Consider the following 17,255-nt stretch of genomic DNA (forward strand, 5'->3'; position numbering starts at 1 on the left):
TTCAACACTTTGTGTTATTTTCTGGGTAATCCGACCAACACTCTCGGTATTTATACCCAGGCCAGGGTAGGAGGTGGGGGAGAATATAGAATTGGAGTGAGGGGAATGGTAGGGGGAAGAGTTTAGGTGAACGAATGAATGAAGGCCGAAACCAGAAGACATTATAACAAGAGGAGCGTGAGTGAAGGTCAGGGTTTTGACGTCATGGGGAAGCTTAACTTGAACAAAGGTGAGTCAGTACAAAATAAAACATCATTACAAAGTCCACCCGGGCTATTGGCAATTTCAAATTTTTCCATAAAATCTAATTTAAGCCCTTTGTCAATACGATGTAAAAATTCTTTGTCAAAATTGCTAAAATTGTTATTCAGGCATAAATGATTAGCAAAACAAGATTTTCCGACATTATATATAAAACTCCATCTGTATTCCTTCACTCTGCCTTTAAACCTTCTACCAGTCTAGCCAACATAACACAAACCACAGTCCTCTCGCTTTAATTTGTACACTCAACAATTTTGTGTTTATCCCAGCACACAACTGACAGGGCTGGGCATTATTTCGAATACAAGGTTTTTTAACTACGTATTTGAAGTACATAAGTAATTTGTATTTGGTATTTAAAATACAGGACCTGAATGTATTTTGTATTGCAAATACAGACTTTGACATTTTCTCTTTCTAAAATAAAAAAATACATTTGTAAAAGACTTTTGAAAAAGCTCTGACCACACTTCCGTGACATAATGCGTGATAGATTTCTACGTTTTCGTTAGAATCGTTTTCTTCATGTTTGCAACTATCCATAGTGCAAAGGCAGGTTATATTTGTTTAGGATCTCTTAGTTTCCATAAAATATAAATTTTGTATTTTAAAAGGTATTTAAAATACTATTTTGTAGTTTGTTTTTCAAACACCCAAGTCAAAGGTATTTTGAATTATGAGTAAATTTGGTGCGGTATTTCAAATACTCCTCGACGTATTGGTGTTGATAGGAATATACTTTGGGTGGGAGGGGGAATGGGATGGCCTGGGGTTGCGAGGGGTCAACGGCAAATTTTTTAAAAATGACAAGCCTGGAAATGCATTTTACATCATTTTGGCACTAAAGGTTCAACGTTAAGTAGATGGAGTTATTTCATGACAAAACTAGACAATAACTTTAAATATTTTTTTCTGAGGCTGGGGGGGGGGGGGGGGGGATCTATCCTCTCATCCCCCCATAGTTACGCCACTGCCTCGGCCTGTATTTTGCCCAGCCCTGACAACTGATCATTTATTTTTCAGGGCGTTCAGAGGTAAGACCATAGCAATTTTAAATGGGTTCCAGCATTCTTTCCTGACTTATCAAAGAAAACTGAATGGCTTTTGCGGCTGTAAAACTCAGCGGACATCCTGTTTGCTCTCTTCTCCTTCCTATGAATCCATTTGAATTGCGTCACTTGAGTTCATCGGCTGATACGTCTAAATCACTGAAGCAAACGCTTTCGGGTGAATACGAAGCTGATAATGCCCCGCCTAAAGATTTTAAGTTATCGTCAACATTCCAAAATCAGCATTTTATAATTCAGCTCAGAAGCGGCACTCAGATATGCAAACGAAGAAATGTAAGTCAGCAGGTACCTATATGTGTCTACTATGATGTCAATAGCCATTAACCGTACAAATAGACGTTGAAATTTTTTAGCGCATAAAATATATATTTTTAGAGCGCTTTGAGTGTGTGTATTTTTTACTTCAATCATTGCTTTTATGCATTTGTGAACATCGTAATGGATAAATGTGGGATATTAATATTCATTGCGGTAATTAAGTTACCTTGAAATATTCGAAATCCACAATGCGAGTGCCAATAAATCAAAATTCATAATGTACTTAATACATCTATGATTTACATTTGAAAAGGGGAAAAGATAAAATTGAGACATAAAGTACTAGAGGTGAAGCTAAAAATATGAAAATTACAAATTTAAAGTAATAATGTGACAAAAAAAGAATACTTAGATAACGTAGATGGAACATATCGTATTCAAATTGGGATTTTCCTCTTGGAATCATAGAAAGTTGCCCGGAAAAGGCATTTTTTCACATGTTTGAATTAATTGAATGTTCGGAAGTCCAATGTAAAACCAATATTAAGTAATTTTAATGTGTACTGAAAAGAAATTTTGGCTAATTTTGCGGCAGTCTCGACAGATATCGTATTAAATGTTCAATGACCCACTCCTCTTCTTTTCGGACGCTTGTTTTGGCTATTTTTAATCCTGAAGATTGTAAATTTTCCAATTTGCAAAAAAAATCCGACGCGACAGAAGAAAATGAACGACGATTCCGGATTCAGCGCTACAAAACATCAGTCGATTCAGAAAAACTAAAAACAAAAACAAAACTATCGCTAGAGCCAGGCCCGGAAATTAGACGCCCCCCCCCCTCTCGGCGGCAGATTTCACCGAAGAATTCAATTTTGAGGTAAATTACGTAACGAATTTTTGCTTGCTTGCAATTGAGTTACAATACAAGCAAATAATTCGTTTAAGTCATGTTCCGGTGTAATGAAGTGTATTGTAGAGTATTAATATAAGTTTTTTTCAATGTATTGTATTCAGTGTAATTAATGTGTATTAAGTGTAAATTATGTATTAATATGTATAAGCGTATAAATGCAGGTGTTGTTAACAAGGATTTTTCTTAAATGAAACTTCTTAATAACATGCATACGGTGTGTAATTTCAACTTCAGCATCTCAAAAAGTAGCTCAAGGCCTGTTTACGCGGTACATTAACCCGTACGAGTTAATGCGTAAATATATGAACGTGTGAATGAACACGAAAATGCATAGTTTAATAACCCAAATTATGCAAATGCATGTACAGAAAATAGAACCTGTTCTAATTTGGTTCATGCATTCGTACATGTTCCGTTCCGGTCTACAAAAATCGTTCATGTAAACAGGCATTAACTCGTACGTGTTAATGTATGGTGTAAACAAGTCTTTACGGAGGTATTATATTTTAGTGGTGGGGAGGGCTGAACAGGGGAGTGGAGGCGTCAAGCTGATCTTTGCCCCACTGACTAAACTCCTTCCTTGTTCCGGCCCTGGCTGGAGCTCAGAGGGACGTAACATCGTGTGATTCAGGCCTAATAGCAAGATTGGGACACAGAGCTCTTCGCTTCCTCCCCATTCCCCTCCTCAACGGATCTGCAGGACGCGCGGGTAGGGGCGGAGGACGGAAGGGGGGGGAGAGGCCGCGCCCTCCAAGTCTCCCCGCTTTCGCTTCTTCGTCTCTTGGCGTCCAGTCCACGACAAACCTTCCGCGACGATGGCAACGCACGCCGCTGTGGTCGCAGTGAGGCGCTCCCCGAGTCCGCGCCGGGAACAGCCGCCGAGGCAGAACGGGTTCGTCCCCCAACAGGAGCAGCAGCAGCAAATGCCGCCGCCGGGGTCCGAACTGTTGGCCTCCGTGCCGGGTGGTCCCGGTTGCACAGTGCTGGTGGGAGACGTACGCGTCGAGGGATCCGCGGACGTGCTCTTCGACAACGTGACCGTGTTCGAAGGGCCCGTGACCGTGCAGCAGGTGCACGTTGGGAACGGGAGGTTGGGGAAGGACGCGGAGGCGGCTGGAGGGGGTGAGTGATCGAAAATTCGCAAGGGGGCGTGGTCTTTTGTTTTCGTAACTCCTGTGTTTTTTTATAAGTGGGTGGTCATAATCTATTCCAGAATGCATACCAGGCAAAATACTTAAACGGGCAAACTGCTTTTGTGTCGCCCACTACCGAACACACCGATTGGAATAATTTATTTCTGGGGGTATGGAATACCCCCCAAAAATAAATTATAAGAATAAATTTAAAAAAGGAAGTTGTTTTCGTAATATTAAAGGTATAAAATCGGAAAACAATTTTTTTTGCTTCTTGGGCGTTTGGTCGCCTTCCCCCCCATATCCACGGGCAGTCAAGCGGGTTGCCAGGCCCTCAAGCCGGCCCTTGTACATACAGGCTTGTTACATAAGAATGGTGTGATTTTGAACATGGTTTAAATGAAAACAGAATTACTAATAAAATTATAAACATCTAATGATAACTTCCATTTGTGGTAGTTGTAATATCTAATAGTGTGAAAATAACAATTTGTTGTTCATATTTTATCATCGGTATATCGCATTTACCATGGATAAATTGCTTTTCCATCACTTCAAGTCTGAAATGATTTCAAACGGAAACGGAAATACTTAAATTTTGTGTTTATTTTATTTTTCGAATTTGTCGTCGCAAACAGTTTTTTTTACATGCTAATAAATTTCGGTATGTGCGCTTTTAGTCACTCGAGAAATGTGTATACTTTACTCCGCCTCTCTCCAAACATTATTTTACATTTCTTGGTTAACGGTTGTCATTGCTTCATTAATCCTGTTCATTATTTGTCGCGGACGGGGGTGAAATTTAAATTGATTGCCACAAAAAATATTCCCTTGAGCCGGGAAGCAAATGACGAATTTCTTGATATTCGCGCAGACTACTACGCTGACAATTAACCATCAATGCATACTTAACAATGAGGACTGCATAAGTATAAATAGGAGAGTTTTTTTAAGTTATCAATTACCTTCAAACCATGTGTACCACTTCATGTGATGTCAAAAAAGGCGGTGAATAGGGCACCTCCTGATGAATGAATCATTATTAGCATGCATTAGCAATCCGATACAATAAATTTAATTTAGAAATTTCAAATCACAATAAACTATCTCCAATGATGCATATGGGAGACAATTCATAATATTTTTTTAGAAATTAAAGCACTCTGTCAAACATCTAACAAATAATATTTCAAATTGATTCATTCAAATTAGACTTGCAGCTTGAACGTTGAGGATATGGTTTTCGTTATGATTAGCAAAGATAATTTCATGCTCTGTAGGAGCGATAATCTTGATTTTGATTCACTTTATTGCACCATGAAAATGCTTTTGCAATTATCAATTTTAATCCTACGGCTTTCCGTTCGTTTGATATGGCTGGAAATTTGATCCATGGCCTCAACGTGCACTTATTTAATGGGACAGTGAATTTCATGAATAAGGCAACTCACTGAGACTGGGTTGATTGCTATATCAAGTCTCCCGATTGGATGGCAAGTGAAACGAAACGAAAATGATTCGTCTCGACCCGGAGGGAAACGAAAATACGAGGCCTAGGTTTAGTTTCGTTCCCGCACGAAATTAAAATCACCATGGAGACAAAATCGCCAATATCAATGAATGATTCTCCCTGAAGGAGTAGATGATCCGAAAGTTTTATGATGTTATCACTTCATGAAAAGTGATTGGAAACTTTCGCGTTTTCATTTTTTGAACTTAAGATACAACGGCTGAATGGGGAAGATTTCGTTTTCGTCGTTACGGATAGTTTACTTCCATCCATCGAATTGTTTTGATTAATTGCTATTTCCTGTCTGAATGAACGACAACAGTTTTCATATGATGACCCTAGAGTGGCATCATTTGAAAACTGGTGTCCTGTAACGGGTGTACAAGTGCAATTTATATAATTTTATAGATAAGCGCAGATAATAGATGGTGGGGTACACAATATTGTTGTGGCAAAGGGATGCAAGTGGATCACTAATAAGTTTATATTTGTATACATAAATGAAGTGGCTCACTCGTATCCCTTTGCCACAGCAGTATTATGCATGCGATGTATCCGAGACATCCGCAAACAGGGCAAACTCGTAGCCAATCGGCTTCGAGTTTGCCCTGTTTGCGGTTTTAGACTTAAACATAATTAGTAATTTTGGTTCTTGCGAGCATAAGCTATCCAGGGTTAAAAATTTCGTGACACCATTTTTCTTCACCCTGTATAAACTCATCGTATGGGGTGATTCGAGAACAGCGACCAATGGACTAGGTGACACTACAAAGTTTGATTGGATTCTGAGTCCGGGATTTCGGACACTCCCCCTTGTCAGTGACAGGCGATTGCCAGGGGCGTAGCAAGAAATTTCGTTCGGGCGGGGGGCCCAAAACCAGGGGGAAATTTTTTGAAAAACGGGGTACTGAGTATTGGGTTTTAAACTAATTTTAACACTTTTCATTTTGGAAAAAACTTCTTCCATCAAAGAAATATTTTGTAAATTCATGATGTTTCAATATTTTGTTCTCTTTTATGATGAAAAATTATCGAATTTTTACATTTCGGGGGGGGGGGGGGAGGGGGATCCGGACCCCCTGGACCCCCCTTTGGCTAAGCCACTGGCGATTGCCGTTTATACTACCAATCTGTAACGGGCCGCAGGTTTGTTTTGATGCGGTTGATGCCTCTGGGAGATGACCGCTTTGTTTCTCGAAGAAGAGCAGTCGTTTTAACGCATGGGTGGGCCGTGAACGAGAGACCTTGGTGGAATTCGCCCTTGCGTGCTTGATCCCTCCCGCAAGTGCGACGTGCTCGGGAAACGTAACCGAATGAAGCCGTGGGGGCCAATCAGAAGAGTGAAAGTGTAGTGCCAGCGGCTCCCGCACTACATGTTTTTCCTCGTTCGAAGACGGCGGCGTAAGATACACAAAGCATGGCAAAAACAAGTGAGCGATGGCTTCCGATGACTCGTATTACGGTCCTCGAGAATGTCTACAGTGAGGTCGTTCACTCTGACCCCATATAGAAATTCATTTAAAAATTCGGTAAATAGATGGAAAAGGTGTAATACTATGGTCTTTTTTCTCCATTTCTTCACTATTCTCTGATTAATTTAAAATGACTTACTCCTGTTGCCACTCAAATCCAAGTCAATTTTGGCACATAAGTGGCTTGAAACGACGGAGTGCTATTAGCCATTAAAAAAAATCCGGAGAAAATAGCTTTTTCAATCCACGAGAAAAGACATTACTAAGAAAATATGGAAGTCAAGACCTTTATTCCATTAAGTTGAATACGTTAATCTTAGGTAGATTTATAGATTTATAAATAGAATAATTAATTGTACAAATAAGTAATTTGTAATTCGCAAGAGTAATTCTTTAAAAAAATGTAACATTTGCAATTGAGCATTTGTTTTGAATCACGCAGTCAATCATTCAAAACACTAAAAACCGGGGTAATGCAGTAGTCTGAGTTCCTAATGACTGAATTAATGAACGTAGGGGAAAGTATGAGGAGTTTAAATTGACCATTATAGCATTAAAAAGATAACATTCACCGTAAAAGTAAGATCAAGAGCTTTAAATGTGAAAATATTAAAATTATGAAGGTAAAATGGCTAAAACAGTTAAAACTCGTAAGGAAAGAAACCTATGAATTAGTAATTATTTTTGAATTATTTAAGTTATTCTTTTCTTATTCAACTTCGATAGGAGAATTTTTTTAAACTACTGCGGGCAACCCATTCAATTAATTCTATTCCTCTATTTTTGAAATAGTGGAATCAAAATGTTTCATTGAAGTGACTAGGTAAAGTTTACTCCACCAACAGTTTAATCAATATTTCTTTAGTTTTAGAAGAAAAAAGCAAAGGATTTTCTCAATGAAAATGAAAGAAAGATGCTGCTACGAAACGCAAATTTAAAAACTCGACAACATGACCCATATCTTTCCTCACAGTATCCTCTGTTTTTCATTTTTTCCGATAAACAGTAGCCCTAAAATGCATGCAGGCGCCGAAAGTTTACAAAGATAGGGTTGAAGGATGACATTTTGCCATTCAGACGAGAAAGAGGAAAAAACATATTTTTTCGGAGGAAGACGTAAACTGCATTGTGTTTCCGTAAATGTCACTCAGGAGCTTCCCGTGAATACTTTTCGCATGAATACAGTAAAAATCTCGCACGAAGACTTATTAACTTTCATTTGTTTAACACGTTCTATTGCAAGACAGCTTTTACCCCAATTATAAATTAAAATACAAATTAGTGGATTTACTTCACTCAATGCATAGAGCTTTGGTGTAAAAGGATCTAAATATGAAACTTGAAGCAAACATCATAAGCTTAAAAATAAAATGACTTCTGAAAAAACTATTATTTTTTTCATTTTAACGGTAGCTGGTGGATGCTCATGCTATAATTTCATTCTCAGATTTTTGAAATATTTTTAATGCAATTTTTTAGTTTTCCAAATATGTTTTTGGGCATAAAATTATGAGATTAATAAGGCAATTCAAAGGCTGTAATTCAAAGACTTATCGATCTTTCCGAAAAAAAATAGATTATAGTTGAAAAATATCCTGACATAAGGCTTCCATTTCATTAGGCCTAATATTTCACAAGTTCTTATTCCATTACCCCTCTTCGATAGCACGAATGTTGAACTAACAATAAGTGAACACCCGCTATCATGATTGATTGTTTGATTTCCTCTCATTAAACAACCCACCATGAGTAAGCTATAGGTATTAAGTCTTTAAGTGTATCATTTGTTTTGCAGCTATTGCCACTTAGCTATGTACGTTTGACGTCTAAAACGTCAAAAAATCACCATCATCGTTATTTCAAATCAAGTTTTTACCTTCATACTTGTAGAAAAACACCAATATGTCCCATATAAAAGCACAGTTACTATGATTCAGCAAATGCAGCATTAATTTAGTTAGCTGTGAGTATAAAGCTACACTTCATTCAATAGCCTCTCCCAATACGCAATTGGGATTTACATATTTTTATACGTGAAGTATGTATTCTCAATACCAAGAGAGCTGCAGGTTCGCCGATTTTACTATAAAAGATGCCAATGCTAAAAGAAAGGATCATCATAGTGATAAGAAATAAAGACAATTATATTGGCTATTGATATTATATTAGCTTCAAATAATTTGTCCATCTGAAATAAAGTCTCAAGCGATTCCGCTATTAAAAGATAAAGTTAATTAAGTTGAAGAAAATAAATATTTCATGCATGTTAAAGCAAGTAAATTCATGTTATAGTCAGCAGAATCTTATGTTCTCCAGGACAGAAAATTCTATAAACAGGGTAGTCTGAGGAAAATAACTTCGGATGGTCAGTAGTGGAGAGAAGTTTAGATTTCTCCTGAAATTAACCATTACTACGTAAAGTAGTAATGGTTGAATCTACAAAGAGAAATTGAAGCTATCGTATATCCTCGAAAATATCTCACAACTGACGAGCGTTTTGTGCTGTGATTGAAGGAATACGTCATTTATTATTCTGATTCTTAATACATAAAGAGCCGGTTTTACTATGGTTGGTTAGCTCTAACCATAAGATGATATTACCTTCAAGTTTACCCGGCGGTGGCTGAATGTTCTGGTTAGCTTGAAGTCTGATCTTATGCAGAAGCTAACCAGTACCACAACAACAAGCTCAGTTCAGCCACCTCCTGGTAAAGTTAGAGGCTGTATCATCTTATTGTTATTGTTAACCAGACATTATAAAAACTGGCTTTTAGTTACCCCAAGTTTCGTTGTTGTAAACATTTGTATTACCTATTCAAATTATCTTAGCTGCAAGTAATTTATCCATCTCACATAAACTCTAAAGCGATTCCTTTACTAAAAGATACAATAAATTAAGCCCAAGAAAATAAATCATTCGATCACCATACCACCCGTTGGATGCATAAGGCTATTCTAATCATCTAAGAGCTCAGCAATGAAAGAAGACACGAAAAAAGATTTTAAAAAATTTTCGTGTACCGCGAAAAAATTCACGGACTTAACTCGCAGCACATTGCGGTCGTAACTCAACTCGAGACAACAGAATGGGAAAAGAAATATGGCAGACATGCGAAGCAAAAACGAAAAAAAGAGAGGAAACGACTTCCGAGGAAGATAACGCTGTTGACCTTTCGAAACCCACGCCCTGTTGTGAAACGACTCGGCAAATACTGAGGCTCCAGTAGAGCACTTGCGGATAACACTGCAATAATCTTTTCCGAAATGGGATTTACATGTATGCACTTGTTCACTTCCAATGGTAAACCCACTGACAGCTCTCTTGAGTGAGACCAAACGTTTCACAATGCGTCGGAAGGGACAAAATATATTTTCCCTTGTCTCTCCGTTCAGAGATCTAATCTTTATGAGTACTTCCGTCCATCGAAGAAGAATCATCTCGCTCTTGTTAACTCCCGAGAGAAAAATATGAAGGCCAATCCCTAGCTGAAACACGTCATGCAAACGTGACAAGATGTCCGCGCGTGGTGATTTAAAACCACAAGGCATGGAAAAGACGAACAAAATCCCTCAATCTTGCTAAGAAGCCTTCTACAGTGAAGTATGGCGACATATGATCCAATGCTTTCCCGGCGTTAGCTGGTAGTGAAGGTTTCTCGGGTGCTCCACAGGGTAATCTCCACCATGGCTGCAGACGTTTCGGGGTACGAGACGTCCTCCATCATCAGGGCTGGCTTGGAGACCCGCTTGGTCATTCAGCCTTGATAATGGAGTACCACTCGTACCCGAAACGTCTGCAGCCATGGAGGAGATTACCCGGTGAAGAACCCGAGCTGCTTCCACTACCAATATGGCGACACAGTTTTCATTCATGTTGGAACTTTTCCACGATCTTTCGGAGGTAGGTTTGAGGCTAGGAGATCCAAAACAAACACATTTCGTGTATGTTTTTTTTTTTAATGTTTTGCTATCTTAGACAACATCCATCGAAGTTAATAAGCGAAATGAGGGTAGGGAGATTGTTTTGAAATTTAATGTACAATCTTTTTATTTTTAAGGTAATAACGAGCCTTTATTTAATTGTTACCATTACTATTCCGGAATAACGTAAATTATATATAATTTTTTTTATATTCGTCGTCAACGCCGATAGCATCCACGACGCAAATTGGTCACTAACGAAAATAATTGGGTTCAAAGAATAAAAAAGTGCCAAACTAAGATAAAATATTGAGTACTTATCCCAGTTTATAGTATATATGGACAGATCTGTGATCTAATATCCAGCAGAATCGGCGTCTATGCCGCGGTGCACATTGCTCTGACATGGCAAAAAGGTTATATTTTTCCACGAGCTTAATAAATGTTTGTGTGTGGGTTTTTCGGTAGAGGGACTGGTGCAAATGTAGAAGCTTGTTGGTAATGTGGAAACATAATCTTTAGGGCTTGGGAGGTACTATAGGCTAGCGGTGACCGCATCAACTTCTTGGCCTGCTTCTTTAGTAAGCCTGTAGGAGCGGTGACAGTCAACTCATGGTTTTTTGTCTGTGAAATACTTAGTCCAAGTTTCTCTTCACTCGTAAAAATTTTGAGGTAAGTTTTTAAGTTTAAGAGTTCTTGTCTAGGACAAGTGTACGGGTTTGTTGCTAAACCCCTTGACTTGGGCATAAAAATGGTAAATATAATACTAAGGTAATTTCATAATAATAAGATCATTTTTTAATGCATTGTTATGCATAACGCTGCGGCTGTGACTAATATGTCGGCGGCGCACAGGTTTCATAGCGGGTTTCGATTTGGTACTACCTCACTGGTTTGATTATTAGCCCCTTACGCTGCTATTCGAGATGCCTCCTAAGAGATTCCTTTCATTCAGAGTCAAGCATCACTTCGGCGTCATCCAGGCGAAGGCTTACGTGTATCATATGGACAACCGGTTGGCAGAGCAGTGAGGCTCGGCCGATCTGGACCGATCCGCATTTATCCACCCTTTGGCCAGGGTCATTTTATCCAGACGCAGGTGGGGCAACCCCTCCATTAAATATGAGAACTATTTCAGTACGGATTGTCACATTGTTTCCTCTTCGCCCGCTTTAAGATGGTTAGAGCCTCGGTTAAAGTAACAAGAATTTGATGAAGCTTTGGTCACATAATCTTTGAAAGACGCACTTTCAATAATTCAAAGGAAAAGGGATTCCCACGTATATTTTCTGATATATTTGACGGTAAAATTAGTATAATTTAACATGGGCTCTAATGGATAAATACGGTTCGTTCGAGCTGGCGCAGCTGCTTGTAACTAGACGTTGCTGAGACGGCATTCATTAGGAGAATAATTTTGTGACGAATCTGAATTTGTTCGGGAAGGTATAAGCTCATGATAAAATAAGTAAGATATTTGCCTGAAACTGGCAAGATGGCCTGCCAGAATCATCGCAAAACGAAATCCACTCAACCGACTTCGCCGAAATTACGCCAATATTTATATTTTCTGGGCTGCGTCTTATATATCTTTTGTTTAAAGTAACTATACGTATTTACCAGTTAGGTTGTGGATATGTAGTCAAGGTATGTCGTCGGGTGGGGTAATGGGTAAATATCAACTGAAAATACGCACGAAGAAAACCAAGATATTAGTGTGCAGCAGAAGAGAAGAAGTCAAGACCAACATTAAAATATGGAAGCAAAAACTGATAGAGGTGAATGAAATCGGTTATTTGGGAAGCAGGATAACTAATGACGGGAGAAGCAAGAAAGAAATTATGAGCAGAATAGCCCAGGCGAAGAGAGCATTCCACCAAAAGAGAGACCTGCTTACGGGGGAAACTTAAATATGGAAGTAAATAAACAATTTATAAGAACCTACATTTGGAGTATGCTCCTATACGGAAGTGAGGCACGGACAATGACCGCAGCGGAGAAAGCAAGGATAGAGGCCTTCGAAATGTGGTGCTACAGAAGAATGATGAAGATCAAAAGGATCGACCGAGTTACTAACGAGGAAGTCCTCAGAAGGGTAGGAGAGAGGAGAAGCCTCATGAAAACCTTAACAAGAAGACGGAAAACCTCGTAGGACACATCTTGATACATGATGGCCTGATGAAGACAATCGTCGAGGGGCAAGTGGAAGGCAAGAACGGAAAAGAAAGACCCCGAACAAAATATATGGAACAAGTGAAGAAGGATGTGAAAGAGAAGAAATACGTAGGTGTGAAAATATTAGCTGATAGGAGAACTGAGTGGAGAGCTGCGTCAAACAAATCCTATGATTGTTGACCAGTGATGATGATGATGGTGACGTCAACAGTTCATTGAGCAAAGGTTCGAAGCAGTGTTGAAACTAGTCAAGTTGAATACTGTAAATATAACATGACCACGTTTAAATGCGTGTGTAACAGTAGCGAGGTCAAGAGTTATTCACCGGGGGAAATACGCGAATTAAGTGGTAAGCAGGCACCCGCATTGGTGTATCTTTTGCATCCGATAGGGAGGTAGCTCTTCGAATGCAGCTATGAACAATGAGTCACTACAGTATATTACGAGGATCTAATGACTTCCTGGTATACTACCAAACACATATCGCACATAAATAAAGTATCAGCGTCTCAACCACTGCTAAATCGATTTAATATTTAAGGAGTGTTTCTTGGAAATATATTTAGGTATATCCGTGCGAACCCTTACTTTGTGATATCAGGATAAAAGTGACAAAATTGCAATTCACTCATTTTTTTGCAGAAATTCAATGTTATTTTAACGTAGAAAATGGATCATGGTCTTAATTACTGTATATTGTAAAGAATGAAAAAGGAGAAAATTTGTGATTTCACGTGAAATATTATTCACACATTTACACGACCATGGTTTCAACGTAAGACGTCATCATCAGGTGGAGCTATCCGGTACTATAATTTGAATTAATACAGACACAATTTACTCCTTCAATGAGATTGAATGAGTAAATTAGTATATTTAAGCTTTGAAGAAAAATTGAGAAAATTATCACAATCTCAAGTACATATAAACGTCTTCTATGGAATGTTTGCTAGTTTCACGGACCATTAGTAAACATTGAACAACGCCGCCCGCCTTCGCCTAAATTACTCTTCAGTTAATCTGGAAAACAGTTATTTTTGCTAAAAATTAAAATTAAATACGAAACGCTCTCTTAAAGATTTTTTCTGCAATGGACTGTCGATGCCAATAAAGTTTTAATCGTAAAAAAATACTAAGAGAAAGCGTCTTCTCATTGAGACCCAAGTAAATTTCAGTATATTTTGTTGCTAATATCTTATAAACGAGCATGGTGACCTAGTGACTAAATGGTACCAATGAAAGAGTAGCCTTTTTCGATGCATGAAAAAATGATAATTTTTAATGGAAATGAAATCTTGATAACAGACTCGCGATAACTGAGAAAGCATCTCTCATGCTAAATGCGTCTTCAAGGCGAACTTATGCTACCAAATTGAAATTTTCAGGTCATGTAGAGGTCATTTTCCTGTATCTCAAGTATGAAAATTTTTCTTTTTAGTATGTCCTCAGATTCCAGTCGGAAATAAAACTCATACATTTGATTCGTGGGCGAATGTTGACAAAAGTCCGCTTCGTGTACCCAAAATTTTGAATCTCACTTAAGTGTTCATACAGGTAATTCTTGGAGACAAATGGCGAAATACGAGGGAGCAAAGTAAGAGCAAGAATACGAGAGGGTGTTATTCTTCCTATTAATGAACTTATTAACTCTCTAATCTGCATAAAGATATTTGATTTTTCTTTAAGTAAGTAACTCCCAGTTTTACATTAAGCTCATATAAGGGAAACCTCAACATAGCAGAAATCTCTACAGTTGGAAAAGCTTCCGAATAAATTTGTAACTTTCTAAATTGGTTAACTGGTTGATACTGATAAAATCGCCATCGAAATAAGGAAATTTCCAAGTCTGTGGTTTAGGGGAAAGATAAGACGTCATCCAATAACCTTCAGCTAACGTATTCCGGGCCTTGGCCTTGGCTATTATGATATAACAGCAGCACATCCTTTCACGGGATAATTAAGTCACGAAGTGGTCATCATGCTACGTAGACTGCATGAATAAGATATGGGAATTTTTTTAAGAACAAATATGAAATAATTTGATAAGCAAATCGATGCTTCAGATGACTATCGATAGTTTAAAAAACATTCTTTTTATTCTGCTCGATAATCAGAGTTGTATATACTATTTATGCGATTAGAATTTTCTTTCTGAACCCCTAATTACTACGTGAATAATATAATTACAAGATTCAGTTTTCTTCACACATTTCTTGAGTTAGTTCATGTCGAGACCTTCGCTTAAACCATCAATATACAGTACATTATACGATGAAATTCACAGAAAACGCAATGCATCTTTGCTACAGTTTAGTTATCCGACCGTAACAACATTTATATAAAATCAACCCCAAAATTTCCTATATTGATGTCAGAAAATGATTCGAATACGGCCACGAAATTAAACATATTCCTGCAGTAAAATAATTAACTACGTTTGTAGTAAACTTCAATATAACTGATTGATTGCGTCATTAGGCAAAGATATCTCGAAGAGACTTGCGTTGAAAAAGAAGGCGAATTATGAATTACTTATGCCTGTGAATTTTGAATTACATATAATTGCACTTAGCAATAGATATGAAATATTTTACAAAAAATTACCTAAACCAGTATTCTTTTTAATTTAATGCCTAAAAATCCTGAATATTATTAGGATAGGTAGGTTTTTGTTTTAATAAAACATTTCTCAAGGCACATGTTAAGTTGACGGCTTTCTCCACTAATATATTATATGACTACAAAAGTACTTACCCATTTTTAAAACAATTAGCTGTAGAAATTAATTTCCATACACGATTTCTGCGTACAACGTTCTTAGATTGTATGCACTCAATATCCTTTTTTTAAATTTGCATTTTAACAATGCATTATCCTAACTCCAGTGATTTTACTGCACCGAAATCTTATTTATCCGTATTACATCACATTACGGTTGATTGGGACGGTTAGGGTCTGGTAATGTTTTCCCAAATGATGCGGCTGCGCCATTTATCAGAAGAATTTTGTAAATATGAGAATATGGACGTTTAAATGTAATAAAATAGGACTATGTCAAAATTAATAAGCAAATGTTGACCATCCATAAATTATTTTAACTATAATTATGAAGAAATTTCGAAATTGCAACCATTTCACTGATAACATGAGAGAACACATTGAACTACATGAATATGTCTCAGTCTCCACTCACGGGAACGTGTGTTTACAATTCAGTCATCAGTGTGATTAACGATTGAAGAGGGTACGTGCTAAGGATTAGATCAATGGAGAGGAAGAACGTACAAAATCGGTTTGTCGTGCTTCAAAAAATTCTAATCACATAGGCATTGGGAAAATACCACATTTTTATCGGCTTTTTGTCCCAAGTAGCCAGAGAAAACTCAAAGCAATTCTTCAACTAGGTTATGGTCGTAAATATATACCTCAATAAAGCGACTACCTCAAAACCGCCCCGGAGAAAGAATAGAACGATAATAACTCCCCTGTTACTTACCGACTGAAGCTTACGTGGGTTCCCCACATCCCGTAGTTGTATATTTTCCCACTGTCTCTACTCTGTACGCCCGTTCCCACCCCCTTCTTCAAAGATGTCAAATCCTCCCCAATTCCCCAAGGGTATAAAGGAAATTTTAACATGTTTTGCAGTGTCTTGTACCAGATAATGGCTCAGTGAGCCGAAACGCGTTGTACGCATTAAAAAATTTTGTGGAAAAGTGCTACGATCTTTTATTTATTTAAATATGTCTAACTTCCACCAATTGAAGCCTGAATCTGTTGAACTTTCTCGGACCATGGATTATAAATAAGTTTCGTTTTTGGTTGTTTTCCGCGTGTTTTTTATCACTTCCACTGACGTTTCTGCTGATGAAGCTTCCAGCACGCGAGGGGAAAACGGAAATGCGCGGAAAACACCCAAAAGCGAAGTTTATTTTTAACCACGTGTATTCATATTATGAAGCCATCTTTTTACTCAAAATAATGGAAGTCTCATTGACGAATAATTAATCCTTCCAACCGAGCGATAGGAGGCTTGGAACGTGCTCGTTCAATGTGAGGGGAATGTCATCGCTTGAAATTTAATTAGTGATTCAACTCGAAAGTTGCTTAAGACTGGTGGTGGTTGAGCTCGTCTAAGACTAAACCATAGGCTGCAGGAATATTTCTCGGGTTTCCCACCGGGTGTCGTATCGGGTTGTAGTTCCCAACGTTTCCATGACTAAGTCCGTCATCGTCATCAGGGGTTAATTCGTTAACCCCTGATGACGATGACGGACTTAGTCATGGAAACGTTGGGAACTACAACCCGATACGACACCCGGTGGGAAACCCGAGAAATATTCCTGCAGAGCATACGCCGGGAAAAACTCAGATTCTACATAAACCATAGGCCTTTGATTTTTCACACATTCGGGGTAGGGGTGCCAGCTCCTTATCCTGGTTTTCTCGCTTCGCGAACCCTTAATCAGAGAATATAACGCTCTACATGCGCTATTCTTGTATTAAATTATTTATTAATCGTATTAAGTAATTTTTAGT

The 17,255-nt window shown here is 38.1% G+C and overlaps 1 protein-coding gene across 1 annotated transcript in view; it reads left to right on the forward strand.

Moving 5' to 3' along the window:
* Positions 1 to 3,277: 3,277 nt before the first annotated feature.
* LOC124167775 (peptidoglycan-recognition protein LC-like) overlaps positions 3,278 to 17,255 on the forward strand; it is a 39,536-nt gene continuing 25,558 nt past the window's right edge. Inside the window, exon 1 of the mRNA XM_046545789.1 lies at positions 3,278 to 3,627. Within this exon, the coding sequence (XP_046401745.1) occupies positions 3,321 to 3,627 (307 nt within the window). The 5' untranslated portion in view covers positions 3,278 to 3,320. The remainder of the gene's footprint in view (positions 3,628 to 17,255) is intronic.

This window comes from Ischnura elegans, chromosome 11 (assembly GCF_921293095.1).
Source record: "Ischnura elegans chromosome 11, ioIscEleg1.1, whole genome shotgun sequence".
Lineage (NCBI taxonomy): Eukaryota > Metazoa > Arthropoda > Insecta > Odonata > Coenagrionidae > Ischnura > Ischnura elegans.